At 56.3% G+C, this 26336-nt stretch overlaps 1 protein-coding gene and 1 pseudogene across 5 annotated transcripts; one reads left to right on the top strand and one right to left on the bottom strand.

The window, feature by feature from the left end:
* Positions 1-261: 261 nt before the first annotated feature.
* Positions 262-5053, top strand: LOC147583072 (uncharacterized; annotated as a pseudogene).
* An 81-nt stretch (positions 5054-5134) lies between these two features.
* On the bottom strand, positions 5135-21124 carry IMPDH1 (inosine monophosphate dehydrogenase 1). 5 transcript variants are annotated; one of them, XM_086690867.1, is made up of 16 exons: positions 20869-21124; positions 16643-16744; positions 14496-14544; positions 12404-12505; positions 12201-12275; positions 11722-11928; positions 11487-11574; positions 10488-10687; positions 9750-9840; positions 9406-9501; positions 8006-8149; positions 7755-7899; positions 7282-7425; positions 7070-7153; positions 6487-6503; positions 5135-5874 (listed from the first exon to the last, which is right to left on the bottom strand). In XM_086690867.1, the coding sequence occupies exons 1-16, from the start codon at positions 21036-21038 to the stop codon at positions 5774-5776; spliced, it is 1815 nt and encodes a 604-aa protein (XP_086546993.1). In that variant the 5' UTR covers positions 21039-21124; the 3' UTR covers positions 5135-5773. The 5 variants fall into 5 exon arrangements, with proteins under 5 accessions (XP_086546993.1, XP_086546997.1, XP_086547008.1 ...); XM_086690871.1 differs by having other exon boundaries at positions 16643-16741; XM_086690882.1 differs by lacking the exon at positions 6487-6503 and having other exon boundaries at positions 20869-21123.
* Positions 21125-26336: the final 5212 nt, after the last annotated feature.

The raw sequence follows: 26336 nt of genomic DNA, 5'->3' as shown, positions 1-26336 counted from the left end.
ATTAACATTTGAATCCGTAGACTGAGTAAAGCACATTTTCCTCCCCAATGTGAGTGGGCCTCATCCAATCCATTGAAGGTCTGAATAGAACAAAAAGGCTGAGTAAGAGAGAATTTGCTGTCTCTGCCTGCCTGACTGTCTTCGAGCTGGGACACTGGTCTTCTCCGGCTTTGGGACGTAGACTCGGACTGGGTTGCTCTCCCGGTTGTCAGAAGTAAATGTCTGCGGTTATGTTACGCGTGAGATCCTACTTAATATCTCATGGAGACGTGGAGCAAGCCGGTAAGTGAGATCGTGAGGGAGTGAGAGTAGATTAGATCTTTGGACTGGATTTGAATCCTCCAAATCTGTCCCTTGACCCAGTTCAAGCCGGCCTTCTCTACACAACTGCTGAAACGGAATCCTTTCCTGCACTGTCCGGGGCCCCAGCCGCATCCTTGGAGAGCATTCCTGTCCTTGGTTTCTCTAGAAAGTTCACATAAGCTCCAGAATTCCTAAACCCCCTCCCCTCCAACTCTGTGGTCCTCCAACAGAGGGGAGCCTCACTGCAAGGTCAGGGGTGAGCGGAGGGGGTGCCCCACCCAGGCCAGGCAAAGGGGGGGTCGCACTGCAAGGGGCAGATTCATCTTTGGCTCTCTTCATCTTCATCCACGCCTAGTGCTCCTGGTCCCCCAGCAGGCCTCACCCCCAAGCCCCTCACACCAGCTTCCCTTAGGGGCTGGGACACCACACCCACCAGGAGGGAGGGTGGAATGGATGGCAGGATGTCCAGGCAGGCCCAGCTTCCTAACTGAGCTCACCTCTTATCATTTGGTGACTTGGGAAGTCACTGTCTCTCTGAGCCTCATTTTCCCCGTCCACAATAAAGGTCTATGTGCTGCTCCTGCCTTATGGGATTGCTGAGAATAAGATGCACCTACCACAGTGACTGGTGCTTGGTAATAAACCGCCGTGGAAAGCAGGTCTTTTAGACTCTGTTACCCGCTCCCAGCCGGCTTCTCTCCTTTCGGAGTGATTATTTTACTCCTGTGTTCCTCCTGTCCTTCAGAAGCCAAATTTTACCGTGGACATGGGCAACCAGGGAATGGTTGCCAAGGGCAGGGCTTTGGGAAAGGCTGCCTGTTGCCTAGGAAACTGCCCCACTCCAGGGTCCCTGGGGTTGCCCAGGTCGATGGGTACTGGCGCCACCTGCTGGATTCAGTGCCACACTGCTCTTAAAGCACTCGACCGAGGGATTCCCTTCTTCCGCAAGCAGGGAAGGCGCTCTGGCCCTGCTCTCCTCCCCCCCCAGTATCTCCACCATGAAAAGTCTGTCCCTCCTTTGCGTCCCTGGATATTGCCAGAGACCAGAGGCACAGAAAAGAGTTAGAAGCACCGTGGACCATGGGAGGGGTGGAAGCAGCATCCTTCCCCACAGAGAAGGCCCGAGGGCTGATTCCCCGTAGTGTCGGATCCAAATGAAGTTTCTCCCCTTAATTGATTTCCTGGAGCCTGGAACATATTTCGTTCCCCACTAGCCTTTCCACAGGGGAAGAGCAGTAGGGAGGGAGAGGTTAAAGTTGGGGGTGGGAAAGTGACGTGCAGGGTCATGGCAAGGTCCCTACACAACAACAGCTTCTGGCTCCCTCTTCCTTCCCAGCCGCTCTACCCCTGGTGACCTTCGTCCTGATTTCCCTTTTCCGGAGAACCTTCCCACCCACCTTGCCAGCTTGTCAGAGGAGACCCCTGTGGCTTCAGACCAAGCCCAGGGGGCAGAAGAGAAGCAGAGACCTGCTCTGAGAGACCAAGTCTGCTGAGTTGGATGCAGGCAGCCCCTGATGTACATTTGTCCTGATGGGTGGGGTCAAAACACAGGAGGCTGTTGGCTGGGGTGGGGGCGGGGGGGGGGATCTTCCATCACGAGTAGAGAAACTAAGGCACCCAGAGAGGGAAAGGCTGATCTCTACGTGTGCCAGGCTAGTACTGCACCGTTACCATACCATTCCTCCTCCTGGACACTAGCTGGGATGCGGGGTACAGCTCACTTGGGAGCCAGACACCCTGCAGGTGAGGGGCCCTGTCCTGGGGACAACAGGTACAGGAAGCAGGGTTTTGGAGCTGGGACCTGGTAGGTGTTGCCCGGGGTTGCATGCTTTGACCCTGGCCCTGCCTCTGACCAGACACCCTGCTCAGCTAGAGGTGGAGGGTCGCTGGGAGAAGGGCATGAGGTGGAAAGAACTGGCCCCCTAGCCCCAATAAGGGAGGGGTCTATGTGAAAAGTGGGAAGGGACACAGATCCGGAGAGGTTGGGGTCAGAGTCTGGCTCTTACAAGCTAGGAGGAGTCCTGACGGAACAAAAAGCTTTAGTGTGAGGGTGGAGGGAGGAGCTGCCTCTCCCCCCATGGCTCATCCCTCTTCCTCTCTAGACCCCACTCCTGATGTGAGGAGATGGGACGGAGGGGGAATTGAGGGTAGCTGGGTCGTGCACAGCTGGGGTGCTGACCCCTCTCCAGTTTGGCTGCCTACCCACTTCCTGATTGGCACTAGAACCACAGAAGCTCAAAGAACCCTCAGAGGGCTAGCCTGGCCCCTCCCGAGCTGCCAGGTCAAGCCATCTGAGCGCCCTTGCTCTCAGCCTGCAGATGTGGGGCTGGGGGGGGGGGGGGAGGGGGAGGGGGAGGTGGGGCCAGAGTCAAGGGCCACTGGCCACCTCTCCATCTGTCCTCCAGGGTGGGCCACCCATGGCTGCGCTGCTACCCACCAACTCTCTTGACTCCATTCCCCTGTAGTGTAAGCCGTGCCTCCCAGGTTCCCCCGGGCTCCTGCCCTGGCTAGACCAAGTACCTGCAGCTCTCCCTGGCCCGTGGCTTTGATGTGCTGGCCACGGAGAGTGTGCCGAGCCACCTCCTGTGGGTAGCGGGGCAGGCTGCCTGGGAGCTGGCGTTGTTGGGGGGGACTGGGACGCTGGCCGGCTGCCTGCTGGTGGTGCACGCCCTCTCCCTGCGTGGCTAAACCCCCGTGCAGATGCTGCGACCTGGGGCGCCGGAGCAGCGTGGCCTGGTGCCTGCGTGACCACATCTTCCATAGCCTGGTGGCAGCCAGCCTGGACTACATGGATAGGTGAGTGTGCCTGGGTGAGGGTGAGGGGGTGCCTGGGCCACCCGCACCAGGCGGGACCAAGTGGACACGTTCTGCTGATCCTGGGGTCTATGACCTGCATCTGTCCCAAATGTGGCTCTGGACTGCCTCTGAATGTCCATCTGATGTGGCCTTCCTACCCAGAGCGACTGTCCTTTTGTCCCAGCCGGGGCCTCCCCTGCTGTGGCCGAATTATACAACCCAGAGCGAGCGTGTTGTCTGGGGCCAGCCGGCGCACGTTCGTCTCCAGCCTCCATTCCTTTGGGGAGCGTGAGGGCAAGTAGGACGCGGGAAGCCGGCTTTACTGAGCACCGCAACCTTCCATGCACTTCTCGCATCATCCCTGCAGCGCGGGCATGAGGTAGACGCTATGCTGTGTCATCTGAAACTCTTCTTTGGCAAGTCTCAGAAATCGCGTAATTGGATTCCCAGATTTCCTCAACAGTGATTCGCTAACTTGGGTCTTGTCAGAATCACCGGGGCCCAGAGGCCCAGAAAGCATCCTGCTTCAGTGAGCCTGGGCTTGTTTTATTTTTAGTTCCCCGGGGGATTCTGACACACACCGAATTTAAGGACCATTGTGCTTGAACTTCCTCTAGAAGAGCCAAATTAAGGCTAACATACCTCAAGTAATGCAAAGGTCATTATTACAAGGTAACCCATTGTATTGGTCAGCTCTAATGGACCCCTTAGGTCTAGCTCAAAAGGAAAATGCTCCCTTTGAACCACTCACACCCTTGATGCTGAGCGGCTCTGTATTTCTCTAAAAACCCTTAGATCTTATCCATCTCCGTTGCCGGTCAAGCTGACTGTTGTACGGTTTTTGTAAAGCAATGTGCGAGACAAGCTATGAAACATGGCCTCATTGTGGCCCATCCCTTCTCGGTTTTTACCATCCCCTGGTATCCGTGCATCCTTCTCCCACCGAGCTGTGTCACCTCGGACTCTGAGGTGCTCACTGAGGCCACAGACGCCAGGGTGCAAGGCCTCCAGGGATGCTGAATGACCCAGTCACTTTGCAACAGCCCCTGGAGCAGTCACTGAACTAGCTCTGAACCTACCCAACGGTCCTGCCCTCCAGGTCTTTCCTTCTCATCCCTGAAGATGCCACAAAACTGGAAAATGCCACAGTGGAAGGCCGGCCCCAGCCCAAGGGGCTCTTTCAGGAAGGGCCTGGGAGAGGGTAGGTACTGGCATGGGATGCCAAGAGTAGCCTGAGGCAAGCCCCCCACCCCCAGCAGTCACGGGGATGTTTCTGGCTGTTCTCCACCCACAAACTAGCGCCTCCTACAGCCTTTGCTCATTCCTGCCACTGGAGCATTCAGGCCATCTTCTTTGCTCCTGCTCCTGAGTGATGTCTGCACCTTGGTGGCACAGCTGTGTGCCCAATGACCAGCCATAACAACAGAGGCAGAGGAAGGCAACGTGAATGTCCCAGGACCCCCAACCCTAGGGATATTCAGCAGCCCGTGTGTCCCTGCTGTCCCCATCAGGAGGGGTTTGAGGCTAGGACACGGGTCCTGAGCAGCAGACGAACAGTGGGAGCTAACCCACTCTACCTGGTACCCACATGTGTGTCTCAGCTGGTGACACTGAAGGCCCTGGGCTCAGCGGTCAGGGCCACGGCCGTGCTCTACTTCTGCCCGTGTCCAGGCTGCACCGTTCGGCATCACCAGGCTGTAGCGGGTACTTTCGGGCAGCCACAGTGAGGCTCCCGATGCCCGTCTTCTACAACCACGACCACCCCTCTGCCACGCTGCCTGTGTGAGCTGCTGTCCACGGGTAGCAGTGAGCGTGCCGGTGTAGGCACAGGCCTGGGAGACCTCCCGTCACGCGGCCCACCTGCGCCAGTACCCCCTGGAGCACCGCCAACGCCCTCCTCACCTTCCTGGGGAGGCTGGGCCTGGTGCCCCTGCCCCCCCCGGCCCAGCTCTGATGGGGGCTCTGGGCTGCAGCTCACCACCAGGATAGGGGCCAACTGCCCAGTGGACGAGGGGCAGAAACAGGATGGCAGAGGTATTGAGACCTCTTGATTTATTCAGGTTATTTAATATACAATGACGCAACTGTGACCCCAAAGTGTGCAAAGTTAAAGCCTCCGACTGCAGCTGAGAGGAGAGGGCAGGAACGGTACACCTGGGGATGGCGGGGAGCCAGGAACGACGGGCAGCCTCCTCCCCAGGGCCAGGAACAGGGGGAGTGGCCTGAGGAGCAGGGCCTGGGGAGCCTAGGGCCAGGGGAAGGGGGCAGAGACCTCCCTCTGGCCTAGGTCAGGAGCCCAGAAGTGCCACATGGCTGAGCGGGCAGCAGCCCAGGAAGGGGCCAGAGGCAGGGCCAGGAGAGCACCATTTCTGGGGTGGGGAGGGAGGTGCCCTACAGAAGCCAGGAGGGGCCACCTGCCCCAGGGGTGGGAGCCAGGCCGGAGCAGGCTGCAGCGAGAAAGACCTGAGGCAGGCACAGGGCCTGAGAGCCCAGGCTGGCTAGGCTCAGGGGGACTGGAGGAGGGGGGATCCGGGGGGCTCCCAGGGCATCCGAGCCCCAGGAATAGTCCTGACTCTGCAGGGCAGGGCCAGGAGGGGCCGCAGACCCTCAGGGGCTCCCCTCCTCTCTCCCTGGAAAGGAGCTGGGGAATCCGTAGTGCAAATCTATGGACCACTCAGTTATGGAGGGAGGCTGTGCTCAAAGGGGCATCCTGGGGTGCACCCCCTCCACTGCCCCGGCTTCCAACACCGTCCTCAGTACAGCCGCTTCTCGTAACTGTGGGGACAAGGCAAGAGGGGAGCCAAGCGTGGGTGTCTGGACCCTGCCCTCTTCCCAGATTCCCTTGCCATTAGGCCTTGGGCTGCCAGGGTGGCCCCACATGGGGGGCCGGAGGGGGAAAGAGCAGGCCCTGTGCCTCTGTCTTCCCCAGGCCAAGGCTCCTCAAAGAACCATGCCAGGTCCAGAGACAGCCATGCTCCTTCTGGCCACAGCTACAGCTGAGTAGCCTGTCCTCAATGCTGGGGGTGGAGACAGAGCTCAAGAAGGCACAGCCCAGTCTCCTGGAGCAAGCTCAGAGCAAGCCGAACCTCTGCTGCCCGTGTCTCTGCCCCACCCCTGCACACACCGTGGCCTAGGCCCCTTGCGGTCATTGGGTCCAATCCAAGACGGGGAAGCCTCAGGCCTGCGGTCAGGGACATCTCTCTGCACCTCCGCCGGAGGAGGGGCTACTGTCGGCTGCCCCCAGCACGGTGCTAGCCCTAGGGTCCCTGTCCCACGATTACACCCCAGTGCCCCCCTCAACCCAGTGCCCCCCACCCCGAGCCCAGGTCCCACCCACACTGCCCCTGCTCTACTCTACACTTGGCCCCGGGCAGCGCGGTTACTTACACGGCAGAAAGGTATAGCTACGGGAGGATGGGGCAGAAAGAGACACAGGTTAGATGCCCGCCTATGCCTGGGGGGCCAGGCCCTCTCGACCAGGGCGGGGATGCATGCCTGCAACTTGCTGCCAACTAGCACTGCTCCCGCCCACGGTGGCCCCGGCACCGGCCCTGGCATCTGTCTCTCTGCCCTTCCCGCCAGAGGGCTCGCGCCCCCAGCCTCCACCAGCCTGCTCGATGCTGCCACCAGCAAGAGCCCAGCACCACCAGCCCCTGCCACCAGCCACCAAGCTTCTGAGCAAGCAAGGGACTGGGAGCCCGGGAGGGGCTAGCAGCCGCGTCTCCCATGCCCTGCTCGGGGAGATGCCCGAGGGGAGGGGAGGGGCCTTGTCTGCGTAGGGGCTAAAGGACAGGGTTCAAGGGTGGGCTAGGCCCTGCAGGACAGGGTGATGGGGTCATCCTGCAGCAGCATCCATCCCTGGAGCAGATGGCCCACGGGATCCCTGAAACCTCAGCTTGGCCTCTGAACCACGGCCCCACCTGCCCGACCCAGTGCCAGCCAGATGGGGCAAGGAGGCCACCACACTTACGAGTGCAGGCCATGGACGCCACCCTCGATCTGAGCCGACATGGTCCGCTTCTCAAACTTGAGCTCCCCTGAATACATCATGGACCTGAGGGCGGGTAGGTGGAGCAGGTCAGGGACACCACAGGAAGAAAGAGAGGAAGCAGGGAGGAGCCAGGAGCCTCCCAGGTGTCCCCCCACCAGTGCCCCGTCCCGCCCACTCCAAGTCCCACTCACCGCAGGACTGACAGGCTACGGGCACCGATATCCTGGCAGCCGTGCTGGATACCTGCTATGAGGTAGGGCACGAACTTCTGAATGGAGCCTTTGTCCTGGATGGAGCCTGAGACCCCCTGTGCGATCTTCACCTTGTCCCCCTCACTGCATGGAGGGCGAAGAGACTGAGCCAAGCCGCCCATGATTCAGGGGAGCCCACCCCCCCTCTCGAGGGTACCAACAGAGGGGATGCCACCCAGAAGTCCCCCCCCCCACCCCGAAAGCAGCCACTCCCCGGCTGCCGTGTAAAAAAGCCTGCGTTCTGAGTCAGATGGCCCGGGGGCAACCCCACGTCCGCTGCCTGTACCCTGTGCCTCGGTTTCCAGAACTATAATAGGGGGGACTGGGCACCGTCTTGGGAAGTCAAAGGCGGTGGTGGAGGCTGAAGGGTTACGGGCCGATCTGCCTGGGGGCAGGGTTCAGAAGCAGGGCACCTGAAGTATCGTTTCTGGCTGCTGCTGCTCTTCTCCATGGCATCCAACGAGCCCATGCCCCGGTATTTCTTGAGCCTCACCCCATCCGAGAAGAAGTACTCGCCAGGGGCCTCCGTGGTGGCGGCGAGCAGGGAGCCCATCATCACTGTGGTGGTCGAGGGTTAGTGCCTCTGGCCCCGCAGATCTCCTACTGCCCTCACCCGGCTCCCAGCCCCCCACCAGCCCGCCCAATCCCCAGCAGACCCCCTCACCTGTGGAGGCTCCAAGGGCCAGGGCTTTGACCACATGACCCACGGTCTGGATGCCACCATCAGCGATGACCGGCACCCCAAAGCGCCGGGCATATTCGGCCACCTTGTACACAGCAGTGCCCTGGGGCCGACCGCAGGCCATCACTGCGGGAGGGTACACAAGTCAGAGGTGCCAGCGGCAACACAGGAGCCAGGGGTGGGCCCCTTTCTCCTTGTGCCCGACCTCTGGGAAAAGGGACAGGGCTGGATGGTATGTCTGAGGCACAAGACGGGTGGCAGCAAATAACACAGGGTGACTGTCACTCCAGGGACCCCTCCACCCATCACAGAACTGTGCGGGATTCTCAGGGGGGTGTGCCAGTACTGGCCTTCCAAGTATAGCGCCCCCACCCCAGACTGGTGAGTCCCCAGCATCAACCTCTCTCATTTGCAAAGCCTGATACCAGGGTTGGGTGCTCACAGCCTCCTTGGGGATACTGGGTTGCATTTCTTTGAGTTTAGTTGTCCAAAGCCTTCAAGTACGAGGTTTTGCGTGGGAATTCTAAGGAACTAGGACTTATTGAGGGCTGGAGATAGAGAAGAGGCCTTCTCTCTAAGTTCCCGTTGTTTGTCTTGACCCTGTTGCATCCCAAGATTTAGAACAGTGCCTGACACATAGTAGGTGCTCAATTAATATTTAAGTTACTGAGGAAAGGCCCATGTTTTACCACAGCGGTCAGCTAAGGCGAAGGGTAGAAGCTTAAAAGCAGAGGCTCTAAAGACCAAATGGGTCACTCAGTGTTCTAGAAAAATGACTCTCACTACAGGGGCCGGATACATCCCCTCAGGTCAAGCCAGGACCCACAAGTCAGACACCAGGCTCCAGGGAGCACCCCTCAACCACACAGGGACACGCGTCAGGGTCTCACACTGCCCCACTTCATGCTCAGGAGCGCACCCTGCAAAAGGGCTTTGTGACTGAATGGATCCCCCTCTCCCACTGTTGCCACGTGGCCATAAGGGTGTGTATGTCTTTTCACAGGCAGGGACGTGCTGTCTCCATGCCTTAAGCATCTGCCCGTCACAAAGCTGGTCCAAACTCTGAGCTGGCTTCCAACAAGCACCTCAGAGAAGTATTCACACCAGCCTCGGACCTCCAGATTGGGCCTTCCTGACCAGAATCTGAGAAGCAGGCTGGCACACACCCGAAACTCGTAGCAACCTTATCTTCCACCAGCCTCCCCCGAGTCAGTGGGCCGGACGGGCAGAGTCCGAGCCCAGGTCAGCCCCGAACCCACCATCCTGAGAAGGGGCCTGGCGCAGCAGGCATTTACCGCGCATCTGTGCAACGCGAGGGGGGCCCCAGCGCCTGTGGAGGGCCAGTGGGGTGTTCTGATTGGCATCACTCTCCTGACACCTACCTTCTTGGGTGATGCAGATGGAGCCACAGCCCATCCCCACACGCAGCCCGTCCACACCAGCATCGATCAAGTTCTTGGCCTGAGCTGCTGTCACCACTGGGGGTGGAGGGGACGGTTTGGAGGAGCAGGGAAAAGAGGAACAGTGTGAGGATGGGATGCCCCTGGCTTGCCCTGGGGCTGCCTGGGACCCCAGTCTAGCCCCCCAACCCAGAGTGACCACGCCCATTCATTCAGCCCCCTGTGCCCGTGCAGGAGCGACGCTGTCACCTAGGGATGCTGAAGGCCAGAGAAGTTACACAGCGAGGGGGCAAGGGCTGGGGGCTGACAGGGGACCCTGCACTCACCATTCCCCCCAATCACCTGGAGCTGGGGGTACTTCTGCTTGATGTAGTGCACCATGGCGATCTGATACACAGAGTTCCCTTGGGAGGAGTCCTGTGAGAAGGGGGACGGGAAAGCTTAGGCTTCGATGGCTAACAGTCCTCACGGGGGGAGGCGGGGATCACGAATGAAAAACTCCTGAAATTGTATGAAAAATGTCATGAGAAAGCTCTTCCCCTGCCCCCACCGGGGAAAACACTTGACGACTCTCAGCAGACTGAGTCTCAAAGAGGCCTGCTTTCCCCAAAAGGTTGAGCACCACTGGTTCACAGGCTCAGAGCAAGGCCCCATCGTACCCACTGTGTGGACTGGTCCTCACAGCAAGGAGATGTTGCCTGGGGCTACATCCCGTTCCCACCACTCACTACCAGACGAAATTACTGAATTTCTTCAACCCTGGCTTCTTCGTCTGACAACGAGACCTGGTATCGTACGTCAGGGAGCTGTTGTAAGGTTCAACGAGTTCATCTACATAAAGGTCTTGCAGGATCTGGCAAGCGGGAGGCTCTCGAAGAACGTGAGCTAGAAGTATTAGGGTCAGCTTACGAGTGCAGGGGGCCCTCAGAGGGGACTAACAGTTTGCTCTGAGCCGTCGGAGTACGTGTGACCCTCCTAATTCCGATTCCAAGCTGAGGGGCAAAGCTGAGTCTTCATAAGCTTCTACTCTACGAAACCACCCTGCTCCAGGGCAGTGCCCGTACCAGTACAATGACATCGGCGCCTGCCTGGGTGAGCAGGTCCAAGCGGTACTTGTCATCCTCACGGGTGCCCACGGCCGCCCCGCACAGCAGCTGCTTGTGGGAATCCTTGGAGGCGAGAGGGTAATCCCTGTTCTTCTTCAGGTCAGTGCGGGCAATGATGGCCACGAGCTCATCACGATCGTTGACAATGGGCAGCTTCCCTGGCGAGGAACGCAGAGGTTAGGTGAAGGAGCAGGCCTCTCAGGCCGGGGGTGGGAGTAGGGGACAGTGAGGTCAAAACAGACCAGGCTAGAGATCCCACGGAAGTATCCAAACCAGCCACTAGGGGACAGCACCCGCCCAGGAAATGCTCCTAGGGACCTGGACCTCTTCCCAAGGAACAGGAAGCAAAGAAACCTCGCGGCCAAGTAGGTGCCGGAGCTCTTCCGGCCCTGTGGCCTAACCAGGCTGGGTGGGTGGCCCCTGAGCACTGGCAGCCTTTCACCTGCTAGGCCACAGGCCACAGTGGTCGAAAACTCCTAACCAGGGCACAAATGTGAGGCTGTCCTGCAAGGAGGAACGTGTGCCCTCCCCAATACCGCCCCTAAGAAACAATCCAGCATGAGCCACGGGAAGCATTTCCCAGTGTCTCCCACGGGGACCTGATGAATGTTATGTCAGCAGCCCCAATGTCAAATAAATTTAATTACAGGACTTCTCAGGGCCTTCAATAAGCTGACACACAATTTCTTATGGAATAAGGGGGTTAGAAAGCAGCATGTTTCAGACTTTTTTTGTGTGCGTGATGAGCATTTCACAGGACTGGCTATTTGGGGAGACATACTGTGGAGATGCTGAATAAGGACGTCAGGATTCATGCTCCAGGCTGGGATTGTCTGAACCTTCCCAAGGCCCAGCCTGGTTGCTGGGACAACCTGCAAAGCTCTAAGGAGACAGGGGGCCTGGGGTACAGGGAGCAAGTCTGGGGGGGTCCTGAGATTTCCGCTTACTCCCAGGTACCTTTCTTGCTGCGTTGCAGGATCTCGTTTGCCTCTTTCAATGTCACACCCGCCGGAGCCACCACCAGCTCATTCCGCGTAGTCATCACCTGTGGAGCCAGGAACATTTGCCTGTGGGTTGGCAGGTGAGAGAGAAGGGAGCCAGGCCTCCCTCTGGTCCCTGGTCACAGGAACCAGCGTGAGGCCCCAAGATGTCAGCCATGCCCCAGCCACATTCCTCCCTGCCCTGGAGGTACCTCACTAAGGAGGGTGGTGTGGTCCTTCTCGGCAAGAAAGTCAATGTCTCGGGAGGTTACGATGCCCACCAGCTTGCTGCCCATGGTGCCTGTCTCAGTGATAGGGATGCCCGAAAAGCCATGCCGGATCTTGGCCTCCAACACGTCGCCCACAGTGTGTGAGGGGCTTAGCACTACGGGGTCTGTGATGAATCCCTGTTCAAATTTCTGTGGGTAAAGACAGGGGAAGGAAAAGGCTAGAAGTCGTCGAGGTGGGACACAGCCACACCACAGAGAAGCCAGGGCCCTTAATGGGGAGAGAGGGTGGTGGGAAAATGAGGGCCGGGCCCCGTGTCCCCACCGTGGAGACGAGCAGACAAGACCCCACGGCCGTCGGCCAGGGGATGCACCAGCCTGCGGGGCTGGCGCGGGAGGGTAGGAGGATCTCTATGGAGGCGGCGGCCAGGTCGCATCTTTCTGGGGACAGGCCTGGTACTTGCCTTGACCTTCCGCACCTCGTTGGCCTGGAACTCCGGGGTGCAGTTGTGGTGAATGAAACCAATACCGCCCATCAGCTGGGGGTGGAAGGGAAGCAAGATCAGAGCCAGGGGCCCACACTCTCACGCTGCAAACCTCCCTTCTGAATCCAGCCCACCCTGTTCGGTTCCCCAACCCTGGGTCCCCACCCAGGTGTCTGACTCACAGCCATCGCGATGGCCATGTCAGCTTCTGTCACGGTGTCCATTGGGGAGGAGATCAGCGGTGTCTTCAGGGTGATCTTCCGAGTCAGGGCTGAAGTCAGGTCCTGAGAATAGAGGCGGGGTCTAGGTGAAGAGTTTTACCATTCACTCAACAAACATTTATTGAGCCCCTATGGGCACCCAGCACCAGGACAGGCCTGCAGCTATAGAACTGAACAAGGCAGGTGAGGTCCCTGCTATCCCTCCTGGAGGTTACATTCTACTTGGAAAGAAAGGTGACAAACACGAAAAACACATAGATTATCTCAGTCAGGATAAAGGCTCCAAAGAAAGACAACAAAGAAAAGTAGCCACCGGAAGAAGGATGTGGTGGTCAAAGCCTCTTTCTTGGGATGTGAAAGTGAGAATCAATCAAGTCAAAGTGTGAGGGGCTGTCGTTGCAGGCAGAGGGAGCTGTGTGTGACACCTGCCTCTGGTTCCAAGTCTTTCTGAGGTGTATTTAAGAAAGAAAAAGGCTAGTGCGGTAGGGAGAAAAGGGAGGGGCGGGAGCTAAGGGGTGAGGATGTGTCTGTCACCTTGAAGGCCACAGAGTGGAGCTTAGATTTGACTCTGAGATGAGAAGCCACTGGGAGGGCGGTTAGGGTCTCAGGCAGAAGAGAGACATGATCTGATTTATGTTTTAAAGAGGTCACTCAAGGCTCCAATGTGGAGAATGGACTCTACGTGACGAGGCCTGAGGCAGGGAGGCCACCGAGAAGGCCGCTGGACAGGGCCAGGTGGGGCCAGGACAGGGCCAGGAGGAGAAGGCACGGGAAGTCTATCAGGCATCCAGGAAAGTAAGTGACTAAGGATCTGCCACTCGGAGAGAGGTCAGGGCTGCAAATACACATTTGGGAAGAATCTGCCTCTGAGATTCAGGCCAACAGCTTGTGGATCCTAGCCCCCAGTGCACTCACAGACTTTGGCATATAATTTTTGGAGATCCATAGGCCCTTGAAGCCCATCCACAGATCCTGGTTCAGAACCATGGCCCTGCAGTCTAGAAAACTCCCCCGTCTCCTCCTTCCCCCACTGTACCACAGGGCAAGAGCCACAGCCTTCCTGACACAGGCCGTAGGATGGGGACATCCTGAATGGCCAGTGGGGGGACTTTTCCATCCCTTTCTTCCTCGCACCCCACTCGGGTCTGGCACAAAGCCAGAGAGCTTGGTAAACTTTGTTAAACTGAACAGCTGAACCAAGACTTCCTGGATGCTGTCAAAAAAGACATATCCAGAATAGCCCGAATTTCCCCCTAAAAATCTGTCTGCGTCAGCCCTGGCAAGCAGGCTGGACATGAGTTTCCCCAACATAAAAGCGATCCAGGTACACTCAGGCCCTTTGGTCTTTCATGAGAATCAGACCTAAATAAATATCGATAACAGCAACAAAGGAAACTATTTTCTCAATGTGCACAAGTTCATCATAGAATAAGCTAACTTTTCCATGAAATGACTTCTACTCATCAGCACTTAACCCTTGGCTTCTGTGATTTTGTCACATATTAACTGTGTAAAGGACATTGTTCATTCACTTGGCTCCTCACTCATCACTTGGCCCCTCCAATAAAGCGAGGCACTGTGTTTCCTTGTATTTGTCCAAAATCTAATTCTTTCAAATCCTCTCGCCAATTCCTGTGCATTACGGATCCACAAACAAGTCTGTCCGCCTCATCCAAAGTCGCCATAATTTTACTGGCTTCTGTCATGTCCTTGCTCAGCATTTCAGACAAAATCCAATCCTTCCTGTCTAAGGTAATAAGGCCGCCACACCCACGCCCATCTTCTCTTGGGCCTTTTGGAACCTCACCGCGGGCGCTGTCAGGGACAGCCCTCCCGCTCTGTGCCTGGCCCACCACTCAGCGTACCCCTGAATCCCCACAGCTGCCTCTGCCCCATTAGACATAACCCACTGCACTTTGCCAGTTTCTCTGGCAGAAATAAAGGCTACATTCCCAAGAAAAGTCTCCCCCACACCCCGCCCCTGAGCATGAAATCAGCCTCTTCTGCCACACACATAGTCCCTCTCCTCCAGGTCAGCAGAAGAGATACTCACCACCTCATCAGCTATGAAGTCTATGAATCCTGGGAGAATCAGGAAGTCGCTGTGAAGACAGAAAAGTGAGTGTTATTGGGTGGGGAGGGGTACCCGAAAGGGCCAGGGCCTGCCATGCCAGGGGAGGCAGCATGGAGGTGGGAAGAGGGGCAGAGACTGGAGCCCTCCGATCCCTGCTGTTCCCTGGGCAGGGCTGAAGCACCCTCATGCCCCGCCAACTAGCATCTTGCTGACTCCGGCCCAGAGACCCAGAGCCAAAGCCAGCAGAACGTCTGTGGACCTGGGGTGCCACCAAGGCAGTTGGCCCCAAATGTCTATTGCCCTCAGGGCTAAGAGTTCATTGAGGGGCACAGAAGTTCCTGTAATGACACACGTAGCAGATACAGGGCCTGCCCTTGAAAACTTCTCAATCTTCATAGGGGGAGACAGTAAGTAAACATAGAATGAACCCGAAAACAATTTACTGGTGCAGCATGGCATGGACACCACAGAGCACGGGACACGCTGCACAGCCCGGTGCCAGGGCTGCTGAGTCACACAGGGTTCAGAACAGTGTGGAGGGACCCCAGGGGGCTGAGCGTGAGGCAGGTTCTGACAGAGCAGGCACTCCACGCCAGTTGAACTGGAGCGACCTACAGACACGGCCCGGGATGTGGAAGGGAAGGAGGGGGCTTACAGTTGTTAGGACCAGGATGCTGGGGCCCTTGCCAAAGTATGACAGCTGCCAACCCTAGGGTGGGCCACGGTCACAGCAAACCCCAGAAGGGGAACGCAGGCCTGCATGGGTATGGTAAGGTGCCGTGCCATAGGCCCTATGGGCTCAGTCAGCCTGAAATCACAGGGCCTTCACGGACTCACGCAAAAGCAAATGCTCCACACTTTAGGAACACTCCTAACTGGACTAAGCAAAGAAACGGCACCCCAAATGCAGGAACGAAAAGCTAGAGGATGGACGGGAGGGGTGGGGTCTTTAACCTGCCCCAGACCTAGAGAAATTCCTAGGAATTTCTCTAGGGAGTCTTCCTAGAAGACTCCAGTGAATGATATAGCAAAGAGATACTTTCTCCTCCTTCGTCAAAGACCACCAAACGAATAAAAACCCCTAACTGCCCCTGCCCTTGGCAGCCTTTCTGTCGAGTGAAGAGGCCTCTGTGGCTCACTGAGAGGCAGGACAAGAAACGCGGCAGTCAAGGCCCCTTGACATTTTCTAAGTATTATACCCATCCTTCACCTGGCCCATGCCTTAGCCCAGGCAAGAGGAACCACTGAGGAGTGACTGGGAATCCTGGGGTCTAGGGAAACGGCCTGTCAAGCAGGAACACTTATAGGCAAAGGCAGGGACTGGCAGGAGACAGGGCAGAGATGCTTTTGGGTCGCCAGCATCCCTCCTCCTCCTGGTCCCAGGTTCTGATGCTCTTTCCTGGCATGGACACAGTCCTGCAGCCAGGAGGAGAGCTAGTGCCAGGCCCGCAGCCCGCAGGACAACTGGCCCAGAGCCCACAGAAAAGCAAACTAAGCCAGGGGCAAACAGATAGGTCGCACCCTCCTCCAAAATCCCATATGGGGTGGGCTTGGGGTGGTAGTCACATAATACTAATGTCCCCGGGGGCACTAGTGCTAACCTGTGGGCAAGCAGGGGCACAAGTGGAAGGCTGGATGGGTCCCTGGGAACAAGGAGCCATCCCAACTGCCCAGTTGGGCCTCTCCTGGAGGCAACACCCAAGCAGCTGCCTTAACTGCACTCCAGGGTCCCTTCTGCTCTCATGTGACGCTGGGAGCCAGAGGGTGTCCTGGACCAAGGTCTGGAAAAAGTCTCTCCGTAACTCCCACATCTCCAGTTCCTACACACCCCAAGTCCCCTCCACGGGGCCAAGATGCCCAAGAGAGGAGGAAGGAGGCAAGCCGGACCCGGATCCGGCCATAAACGGGGCAAAGCACCGAGGGCCCGTGATGTCGCTGTGCCACGTCCGTCTGCTCTCAGCGCGGGCCTCCTTCCTTCCCTTGCCCAGCCCCCTCACCCCCCCCCCTTCCAGTCACTCGAATCGGGCGTCACTGAGGGGGGAACCGTGCACGTGCGGCGCCAGGGCCGGGGGATCGCGGCGCGTTGGTGAGTGCACCGATGTGGGGCCGAGGCCCCCGGGGCTTACTTGTAGGTGAGGCCGTCGGCGTTGGCGAAGAGCTGCTGCGCGGTGAGTCCATCCTCGGGCACGTAGCCGGTGCCGCCGCTGATCAGGTAGTCCGCCATGCTGCTGGGAGACACCGCGACCCGACATAAACACCCGCGCGGGCCGCCCCGCTGCTGTTGCTGCTTTCGCTGCTGTCGCCGCCGCCGCCGCCGCCGCCGCTGCTGCTGACGCCGCGCCGCGGCCACGCTGCCGCCGCGGGCCAGGCGGGCCGGGGGCGGGGGCTGCGGCAGCGGCAAGGCGGGCCCGGGGCGCCGCCCTCTCCTCCCGCCCCTCCCCCCGGGAGACCGCCGCCTCCGCCCCGCACCGCACAAAGGCCCGGCGGAGCCCGGCGCAGACGCCGCCGCCGCCGCCCGCAGTGGCACAGCGGCCCCGCGTACCGGGCGGGGGAGGGAGTGTGGATCCAGCGGGGGAGGGGACTGAGCCAGGCCGGGACACGCCCCCTCCACCAGTTTTCGTCCCGCCTCCTAGGCCCCCCGCAGCGCCCCCTTTGCCTCCCCCCCCCCCCACATTCGCTCCCTACCTGGGTGGCCGATACCTGGCGCCCTCCCGCCCCCCCCCCCCCCCACCCCGAGCCTGCTGGCCCCCGCAGACCTGAGTCTCTCCTTGTCTTACTCCCCACCCCCAGGGTACCTCTAACACGGTTTGCCTTTAGCCAATACTAAGGGCCAGACTCTGATCAGGGCTTGGAGCCCTGAGAAACTGGTTTGGGCTCACAGCTCCCCAACACACAGGAGTTTGTGGTTGTGCCCTCCCAGCAGTGTGGGTTCCCATCTCCCCCAGCATCATTCCTAGGGGGCGGGTATTCTTAACAGTGACACTCCCTGACCTTTAGGAGGCCTTGAAGCCCTCTGCCGTTTATAAGGCATTTTTCATAAATGATCACATTTGCTCTACAATCCATTAACTGACAATTATTAGGTATTCCCACTCCGCAGATGCAAAACCTTCAGTTCAGAAAGCAAGGAAGGATGAGTAGTGCCTCTGATTCCTGATCCAATGCCTCTCCTATCCCCCGCTCAGAAAGTGGTGTGTAGATCAGGGTTTTAAGCCCACAGAAGAAAGTTTGTTTTTATTTGGGAGCGTAGTGTGATAGGATGGTGAGGGAGGATCACAGGCCTGGCTTAGGCAAGTATGCACACAAATTAGGACAGAGGCTATGGAGGTTTTGAGGATTTCCCAAAGCAGAAGTTTGGTGGCCCCGTGGGCCCAGCAAGACCCAGATTTCTACATGGGGGCACTAAGATTTGGTAGCAAATTGATTCACATGGGGAGAGGAGGGGTGGCAGGGGGGCAGACCCTTCCCTCTGTGTGACCAGAACGGCTCACACTACTCCCTGACCAAAAGCTAGAGAGCAGACCCCCAACCCAAATTCCAGGGTACCCTCCCTCCTCCTCCTGTGGTCCCCACAGCTTACTTCTAGGTAAGGACAGTCCTCCCCCTGGCAAGGTGGCTGTCTGTGGTGCTCCCTCCCTCTCTCCCCAGCCCTGGGAGGCTGGATTTGTTTACCTCTCCGCAGTTTGGTGGCAGCCAGGCCCAGGGGAGGCTCCCTAGGACGCCCAGCCTCCCCCAGTGACACCCCGGGACCCTGCCAGGAAAATACAGACTGTTCCATCTGTATGCAGAGGGGAGGGGGACCTTCCCACAGAGCTAGGGCGATGAGGCCCATGAGGCTAGTGCTGGAGGAGACACACAGATTCCAGTGTCCTCTTTCCTCTTACTGTGAGGGATGAAAACATCACAGACCCCCCTCCCCCAAGGCTTCCCTGCCCACCAGTGGAGCCCTGAGGAGGGCTCCTGATGGGGATTTCTGAAGGCGCTCTGGCACTGGAAGGGAGGGAGTGGGCCTGCCAGAGTTCTCTGCTGAGTAGGGGTTGGGGCCAGCTTGCCTCTTCTGGCTTCTCAGCACTCATGGACTCAGCCTGAGGGCCCATGCCCTACGGGGGCACCTGAGGGGCACAGCACTAGGACCTCTCATTGGCCATCTGGAGGCAGAGCAGTGAGACAAGCCAGAGAAAGGACCCTAGCCATTCAAAGCTACTCTGGGGCATTTTTCTAGCTGCAGAAAGGCCATTGCAAGCACAGAACACAGCTTCTCCTGTGGTCTCTCTAGATCTCTAAGGGACCTGCTCTGGGGCACTATGCTCTACAGCAAGGATCAGGAATGGATACGGTACTATTCAGGATTCCACCAGAGCTGGAGCCCAGGACAGCAGGTGGATTCTGCCATCTCAGATGACCTTAATGTGACATCGGCCCCAGCCCAGAACTTGGACCCAGGGGAGGAGGCTGCCAGGCTGAGTTATGGGGAGGGTCATTTTCCCAGTGATAACAGACCTTATGGTTCTACTCCCCTTCTGCTGCCTCACACCCCCTCCTGCTTTGACCTGTGTCAGGGCTCCTCATTACTCTAAGCTGCTGGGCTCAGCCCTGGGTTAGGCTGTCCTTTTCCAGAGACTGTTAATCCATCCCCGTGGCTTTCCTCCTCCCTCTTCCTGATCTTCCCCAGCTGCTTCCTCCATGGGGAGGAGACACCGAGGCAACCAGTGGGCCTTGTCAGCCTGAGGAAGGGCTTTTGGTCCCCGGAGGCTCCCCACCTAGCAGCTGTGAGGCCAGGAGGGCAGAGGAGCAGGCCTAAGCCCCTTCTTTAGGGCCGTGGGGAAACAGTGCCCAGGCTGGGAGCCTGGAGATCTCTGTCTAGGGCTGTTTGAAGGGACAAGAATTCAAAACAATTTTGAGGGAAGGGTGGAGATGAGGAGAAGAGGTAACAACAACAATGTTACAGCACTGTTGAGCTGGGACAGGGGACATGGCTTGGCCAAGTTCAAGCCAGGGAACAGTAACACTGGCCTCAAACTCAGGACCCAGGATTTCTTATCCAACCCTGTCCCCTTCCCACAGCTCTAAGCTAGTGATAGCAGATGGAGGTCTAGGCAGCAGGTTTGGAATCTCATTACACCACCTGGCTGGGGCTCAGGTTTTACACAGGTTCTTCCCAGACTGGCGGGGGCGGGGGGTGGGGGATGGCCCCTTTGTGCACAAGTACAATCTGGAGAAGGAATGCTACTTCGTGGCCCCAGCCTGAGCTCTGAAATGATACTTTTGCAATACCTGTTCTAACCAAGGCACTGCCTCCATCAAGTGCCCAAGTGCCCCAGCCTGTTCCCTCAACCTTGTCTGGCCTCTCCCTATCTATCACCCTGGACCCTGCACCCTAGAAGCTGGATTTCCTGGATGCGAGGAAGGATAAGGCTGCCTGAACCTGAGTCAACTCTAGAGAGGCAGCCTGTGAGGGCAGGAAGGGCCAGGCTTCACCCAGCAGCCCCTTAAGCCTTTAAAAGTTCTTACATAAGCTGCCAGCCCCTGTGCCGAGCTGCAGGGCTAATTCCCCCAGACCACCCCCCCCCCCAAACCGAGCTTCCAGGTCACCTCTCCAAGCTGCTGAGCACCAACAGATGGGGCAGAGAAAGAAGTCCAAATCCTCTGGACCGGAAGGACAGTGGGATTGCCTTTCAAGCTGTGATACAATCCAGAGATTAACCACTGTCTCCTTTTCAGCCGGTCTCCCCGGGGCCCAGCTCAACACCCCCACTCTTCCTCCAGTGACTCTTACAGACCCCAGCAGGCTAAGGGCAGGAGGGGGTCCTGAATCTTAGAAGAAACCCTGAGGTGAGCTGCACTGGCAGCCTCGTCAGACCTCAGCGAATGGTGAGGAGGGGACAAGTGTCCTCACCCGGCTCTGAGGATGCATCCATCTGGACACCTACACCTGCCAGTAAGACTCTGGAGATAGCTCTGGGAGGAAACAACTAAAGGAGTAAACAGTTTTGGACAGGGACTCCAACAAGCACTGTTTGAACCCCAGGAGTTGGAGCCACTTGGACCAGGTATCGTCGGGTGGTGTAGTGGAGGTCCGATACAGAGCTAAGATTTTACGGAGCGCTTTCCTGACCTGCTCCCATATGCAGCGCGGCACCGAACCCTTTTGCCCTGCGTCCGCCCGCATCCCCCAACCAAAGCCAGGTGCGTGGCGTCGGAACCCGGTTTCAGGAAGTTAGGGGTTGAGGAGGTTAGAGGGCAAGGGTGCTGGGGCCTGCCCTGCCCTTCCCCTCCCCGGCAGCGTCGCCCAGTTCCCGGAGCCGCCGCGCCCGCCCCGGACGCGCCCCGCGCGCTCTGCCCTGGGCGTCACCTCTCGGGCTCGTAGCCGGCCTGCAGCAGACGGGCGCTGTACCGCTGCGCCGCCGTCTCATGTCCGGGGTGTTGCCGGGCTCCGGACTCCGGAACAGCAGCGGCTCCCCCTCCCTGCAGCGGCAGCGGGAGTAGCCCCGACCCCGCTAGAGGAGCCAGCGGCCCCTCCATGCGGAGGCCGCTGCTCCGGGCGGGCGGGAGCCTCTCCGCCTGGAGGCTCCCCGGGCCCCCGCTGGGGAGTGAGCGCCGCCCAGGCGGGTGCCGGGGAGGGGACTGGGCCTCAGGGGGTGGGGCCTGAGAGTCGGGGGCGGTGCTTGAGTGCCGGGGGTGGGGCATCTAGGGAGAGGGAGGTGCGGCCCTGGCAAGGTGTTCGGACTCAGCCTGTCTCTCCCGTCCTGGGATCAGTGAGGGGATACCGGGAGATGACCGTGGAACTGCAAAGGAACCCGCCCCCACTATCACTTTTCCCGCCGTCTGGACCGTCAAGGTTCTCCCGGCTCCTTCTAAGAAAAACCAGAAGAGGAAAGGAGCCGAGCGTCTCCAAAGACCAATGGAATGATCCTTTGGGGCGCCTCCTACCGGCCATCCGCAGACCTACCTCAGCTAGGACAAGATAAATGGGGGAAATTTTCCAGCTCCGTTTGCCTACTGCCCCCTTTACCTATTCAACAGACTCCCTAACACTGGAAGAAAATAGGTTTTCCTCAACTCTTAGCTGCCACTGCCGGAGGAAGGAACAGATTAGGCTTCAATCTCCTTAAGGAAAAGGGCCTTGTCTGCCCTTGTTTGGGGTATCCCATAACCAGGGAGTGGGGCTGACCACACAGGTGTTCAAACTTGTTCATTTCCTGACTAGAAAACATAACTTTTCCTCTTTCACCATTGTTATTATTCTTGTCGACAATGATCAAGCATCTAGCCAAGATGGCAAAGAGCCCTTGCCCTCAGGCAATTTCTTTGAGGAGACAGAGTAGATAGAAAACAAACACTTGACAATTCTTATACCATACACTTAAAAAAAAAATCTGACAATCTGAGGGAGCAAATGGTAAATACTGAATGACTGGGGGTGTTTAAAATGTATTTCAAGAAGGCAGAGTTATGGATCAGACTTTTCAGCAACTATTTCACAAAGGAAATTGAATTTACGCTGTGGTAGGATATTTCATTTTATCCTGCCTGGTAGCTTTTCCTATACATGTACACAGATCGACTCCCCAGATTTAGGATTAAAACACAGTTTCTCTGATGCTTGGCCACACACGAAATCCTGTTACCATAAATGCCATTACAGACAATATTTTTGCTATTGACTGTTTGTGTCCCCTCAAAAGTCCTATCTTGAAACCTAATCCCCATTGTGATGGTATTTGGAGGTGGTACCTTTGGGAGGTGATTAGATCACAGGATTAATGCCTTTGTAAAAGAAACCCCCAGGGGTGCCTGGGTGGCTCAGTCCCTTAAGCGCCCAACTTCAGCCAGGTCATGATCTCATGGTTCATGGGTTTGAGCCCCACGTAGGACTCTGTGCTGGCAGCTCAGAGCCTGGAGCCTGCTTCAGATTCCGTGTCTCCCTCGCTCTCTGCCCCTCCCCCCTCTCTCTCATAAAATGAATAAAGATTAAAAAAAAATTTTTAATAACATAAAATAAAATAAAAGAGACCCCAGAAAGCTCCCCCACCCCTTCTGCCCTGAGAGGACGCAGCATCTATGAACCAAGAAACAAGCTCTCACCAGACATCAAATCTACCATTGCCTTGATCTTGGACTTCGCAGCTTCCAGACTGTGAGAAATAAGCATTTGTTGTTTAATAATATGCAGGAACAATGGTTAGTGTAAACTAAGCTGTGGCTAAGTTCTGAACTCTTGACTCACAGCTCAATGCAATATATTATAATTTCTATTGCATATTCATTCAACAAATGTTTACTGGGCACTTCCCCTGTACCAAATCACATGGTCATTGTCTCCGCTCTTGTGAGCCTTAGAGGCCACTGGGACAGACAGACAAACGGGCAAGGAGACTAACGGTGTGAGAGGGGCTCTGACAGGGAGGAGACCCTTCTACACAGCAAGACTTCTGGCAGCACACAGAACATAGCCAGTTGTTCTGAGAAGGAAATGAGTCAGGCTTCACTTCAAAGGCCACTGGAAGTAGGCAGTATGATAAATAAATGACACGCATATACAGAATAAGTAGCCCGGAGCAGTGATCGAGATCTGGCCTCTCACTACAGGGTAGTTCTGTCTTTTCTCCAGAGCTGCTGGCTACAATGAGATTTTCTAGCAAACTATTCATTAAAACAATCACTTTTGATAGGATAACCCGAGGGCATCAGCATTTCATATGAAGGGATTTTACCTGCAGTAATGTCTAGACCAGTGGTTCTCACCGAGATGTTTGGCAATGTGTAGGGACATTTTGGATTGTTACGACTAAGGGAGAAAAGGGTGTATTGCTGGCATCTAGAGGGTAGAGGCCAGAGATGCCGTGAAACATCCTGCAGTGCACAGGACAGAGTTATCAAGTCCCAAGGTCAATAGTGCCGTTATTGAGAGAAACACTGGTCTAGAGGAACTGTTTGAGGAAGCCGGAACTAAAGCAAAACTACTTACTCTTCCTAAGCCAGCAGGACAATGGGTGTTTCAGTCATTTGTCTATGAAAGATCTATGTATCCTCATTGGGCCTGTTTCCTCATCTGAGAAATGAGAGTGTTGTTGGATTAGATCTTGTAGAAAGCCCTTTCCAGCTTGCAAAAAGTATATGAGCCAAATACTTAAAGGATTAAGAGGCAACTAACATGGGGCCGTAAGATTAAGGGGTGATGGTCAGTCCAGGTGCTAGTCTGTCTGTCCGTACTCCCTCATCTTCCAGACTTCCTGAAGTTAGGTGCACCATCTATTCGTCAAAAATGTATGGAGTACTCCTATGGGCAAGGTGCTGTGCTTAGGTGTTAGAGGGGTACACAGAGGCATTAGATACATCTCTTGCCCTTGAGTTACCCACACTGTAGGAAGGTGGAAAAGGCGAGGATAACTGCAATATGAGAGGGAAACTAATGGCGAGACCAACACTAAGTATATACGCATCAGACACCAGGCTGGGCAATTTGCTTATCCTTTTCTCAGCAAACCTGCTTCTCATGATTTATGTCTATTTCTCAGGCGAGGAAACTGAGGCTCAGGAAGGTTAAGCAGTTTGTCCACCGTCAGAAAGTAGTGATTGGTGGAGCCCCACAGCTTGTTTACTCCAACACCTGAGCCCTCAACTGTCGTCCTAGTAACTCTCATCTGCTCTACCCTGTACAGAACTGGACACCTTTGGCAGAGAATCCAATACAAGGTACAGCCTCTTGCAATGAACTTCAAAGGATGGTTCAGATTCTTCTGTGATTCAGATTTTGATCTGAACAAGTTTTTCTTGAAAGAAGTGGAGTTTAGCTCGGAAATATTTTCGTTATGGGACAGCTGGGTGGTTCAGCCAGTGAAGTGTCCAACTCTTGATTTCAGCTCAGGTCATGATCTCACGGGTTCAGGTTCGTGTGATCAGGGCTTGCATGAGGCTCCGGCACTGATAGCTGATAGCACGGAGCCTGCTTGGGATTTTCTCTCTGCCCTTCCCACCCCACCCCCGCCAAGTCCCCACTTGCCCACCTTTCTCAAAGTAAATAAACTTAAAAAAAAAAAAAAAAAAAAGAGGGGCGCCTGGGTGGCTCAATTAAACCTCTCACTTCGCCTCAGGTCATAATCTCGAACGGTGAGTTTCAGCCCCGCCTAGGGCTCTGTGCTGACAGCTCAGAGCCTGGAGCCTGCTTCAGATTCTGGGTCTCCCTCTCTCTCTGCCCCTGCCCCACTTGCGCTCTGTCTGTCTGTCTCTCTCTCTGTCAAAAATAAACATTTAAAATTTTTTGTAAGGAAATATTTTCTTTATGGGTCGCATTTATTGTAAAATTTCATAGCAGACATCACAAAGTTCCTTGTTAACAATTGTTCCCCCGATTGTGGGAAGAAAGTGGACTGACTTTTTAGGGACAAACATGAACATCTCTACCCCACAAAAGTGTACCTAGGCCTAAAGGAAGTTGTAATGATCATTTCCACCTGCCCTTCTTACAATTGAAAAAGCGAGTTTGATTTGTTCAACAGATAATTATGGAACACATGACGGGTATAACAGTGTGCGAGGCACGTTAGGATATATAAAGGAATCTAGCTGGGAAAATGAAATATCAAAAGCTAAATAACAATATAAGGTAATGGCTCTCAGCTTGGGGTGATTTTGCCTCCCAGGGTGCATTTGGCAATGACTGGAGGCATATTTGGTGGTCACATCTGGAGGGGCGCTGCTGGCCTACACTGGGTGGGGGCCAGGGATGCTGCTGAACATCTTAAAATGCACAGGATAATCCCTCACAACAAACGATTATCCAATTCAAAATGTCAATAGACCTGAGGTGGGGAATCCCTGATATAAAGCACGCACGTGCTCATTGGTGGTGCAAACTAAGCGTGTAGAAATTGTAAGAGGAGACCGAATGCTATCAGCTGGAGTAATCAGAAAAGATTTCACTGAAGGAAAAGGACGAATCTGGGTTTTGGAAGAAGTTACTTTTTTTCCTTTTTTTTAATGTGTATTTAAAAAAAAAATTTATTTTTAACATTTATTTATTTTTGAGACAGAGAGAGACAGAGCATGAACAGGGGAGGGTCAGAGAGAGGGAGACACAGAATCTGAAACAGGCTCCCGGCTCTGAGCTGTCAGCACAGAGCCCGACGCGGGGCTCGAACTCACAGCCCTCACGGACCGTGAGATCATGACCTGAGCTGAAGTCAGCTGCTTAACCGACTGAGCCACCCAGGCGCCCCTTAATGTGTGTTTTTGAGAGAGAGAGAGAGAGAGAGAGAGAGAGAGAGAGAGAGAGAACGAGCGGGTGAGGGGCAGAGAGAGAGAGAGAGACAGCAGATCTGAAGTGGGCTCCATGCTGATAGCAATGAGCAAGATCATGACCTGAGCCGAAGTCGGACGCTCGACTGACTAAGCCACCCAGGCCCTGCCCGAAGAAGTTATGATTTAGAAAAAGAGGGGAACTGGGTGGGGGGGACATTCCAAGAGGGGAATATAGCACGGGCAGAACTGCTGAGGTGGAGTGAGGTAGGGGGTTTCTGGGACAGTGAGCAGGCTATCCTGGAGGGAGCACTATCTCCGCTCCACAGACTGAGGGTGGCATCAGGCAGGTGTTGACCTGTGAGGAAGCCGAAGCACAGAAAGCTTAAGAGAGGACCCTGTGATGGTCTCTGAGCTGGGGTGAGAAGCCAGTCCTCCTGTCCCCTGGGCCCTGGGCTTTCCCCACTGTAGTCCAGCTCACCCGAGCCACCGCCCCACCTTGTACTGATGTCTTTTACCAGGAGCCAAAAGGAATTTGGGGGGGGGGCATCACCCAAACCAAAGCTTCCCTCTGTCCTGAAT

Source organism: Puma concolor, chromosome A2 (genome assembly GCF_028749965.1).
Source record: "Puma concolor isolate L17-30 chromosome A2, mPumCon1.1.hap2, whole genome shotgun sequence".
Classification (NCBI taxonomy): domain Eukaryota; kingdom Metazoa; phylum Chordata; class Mammalia; order Carnivora; family Felidae; genus Puma; species Puma concolor.
This window is presented reverse-complemented; position numbering and strand designations above follow the sequence as displayed.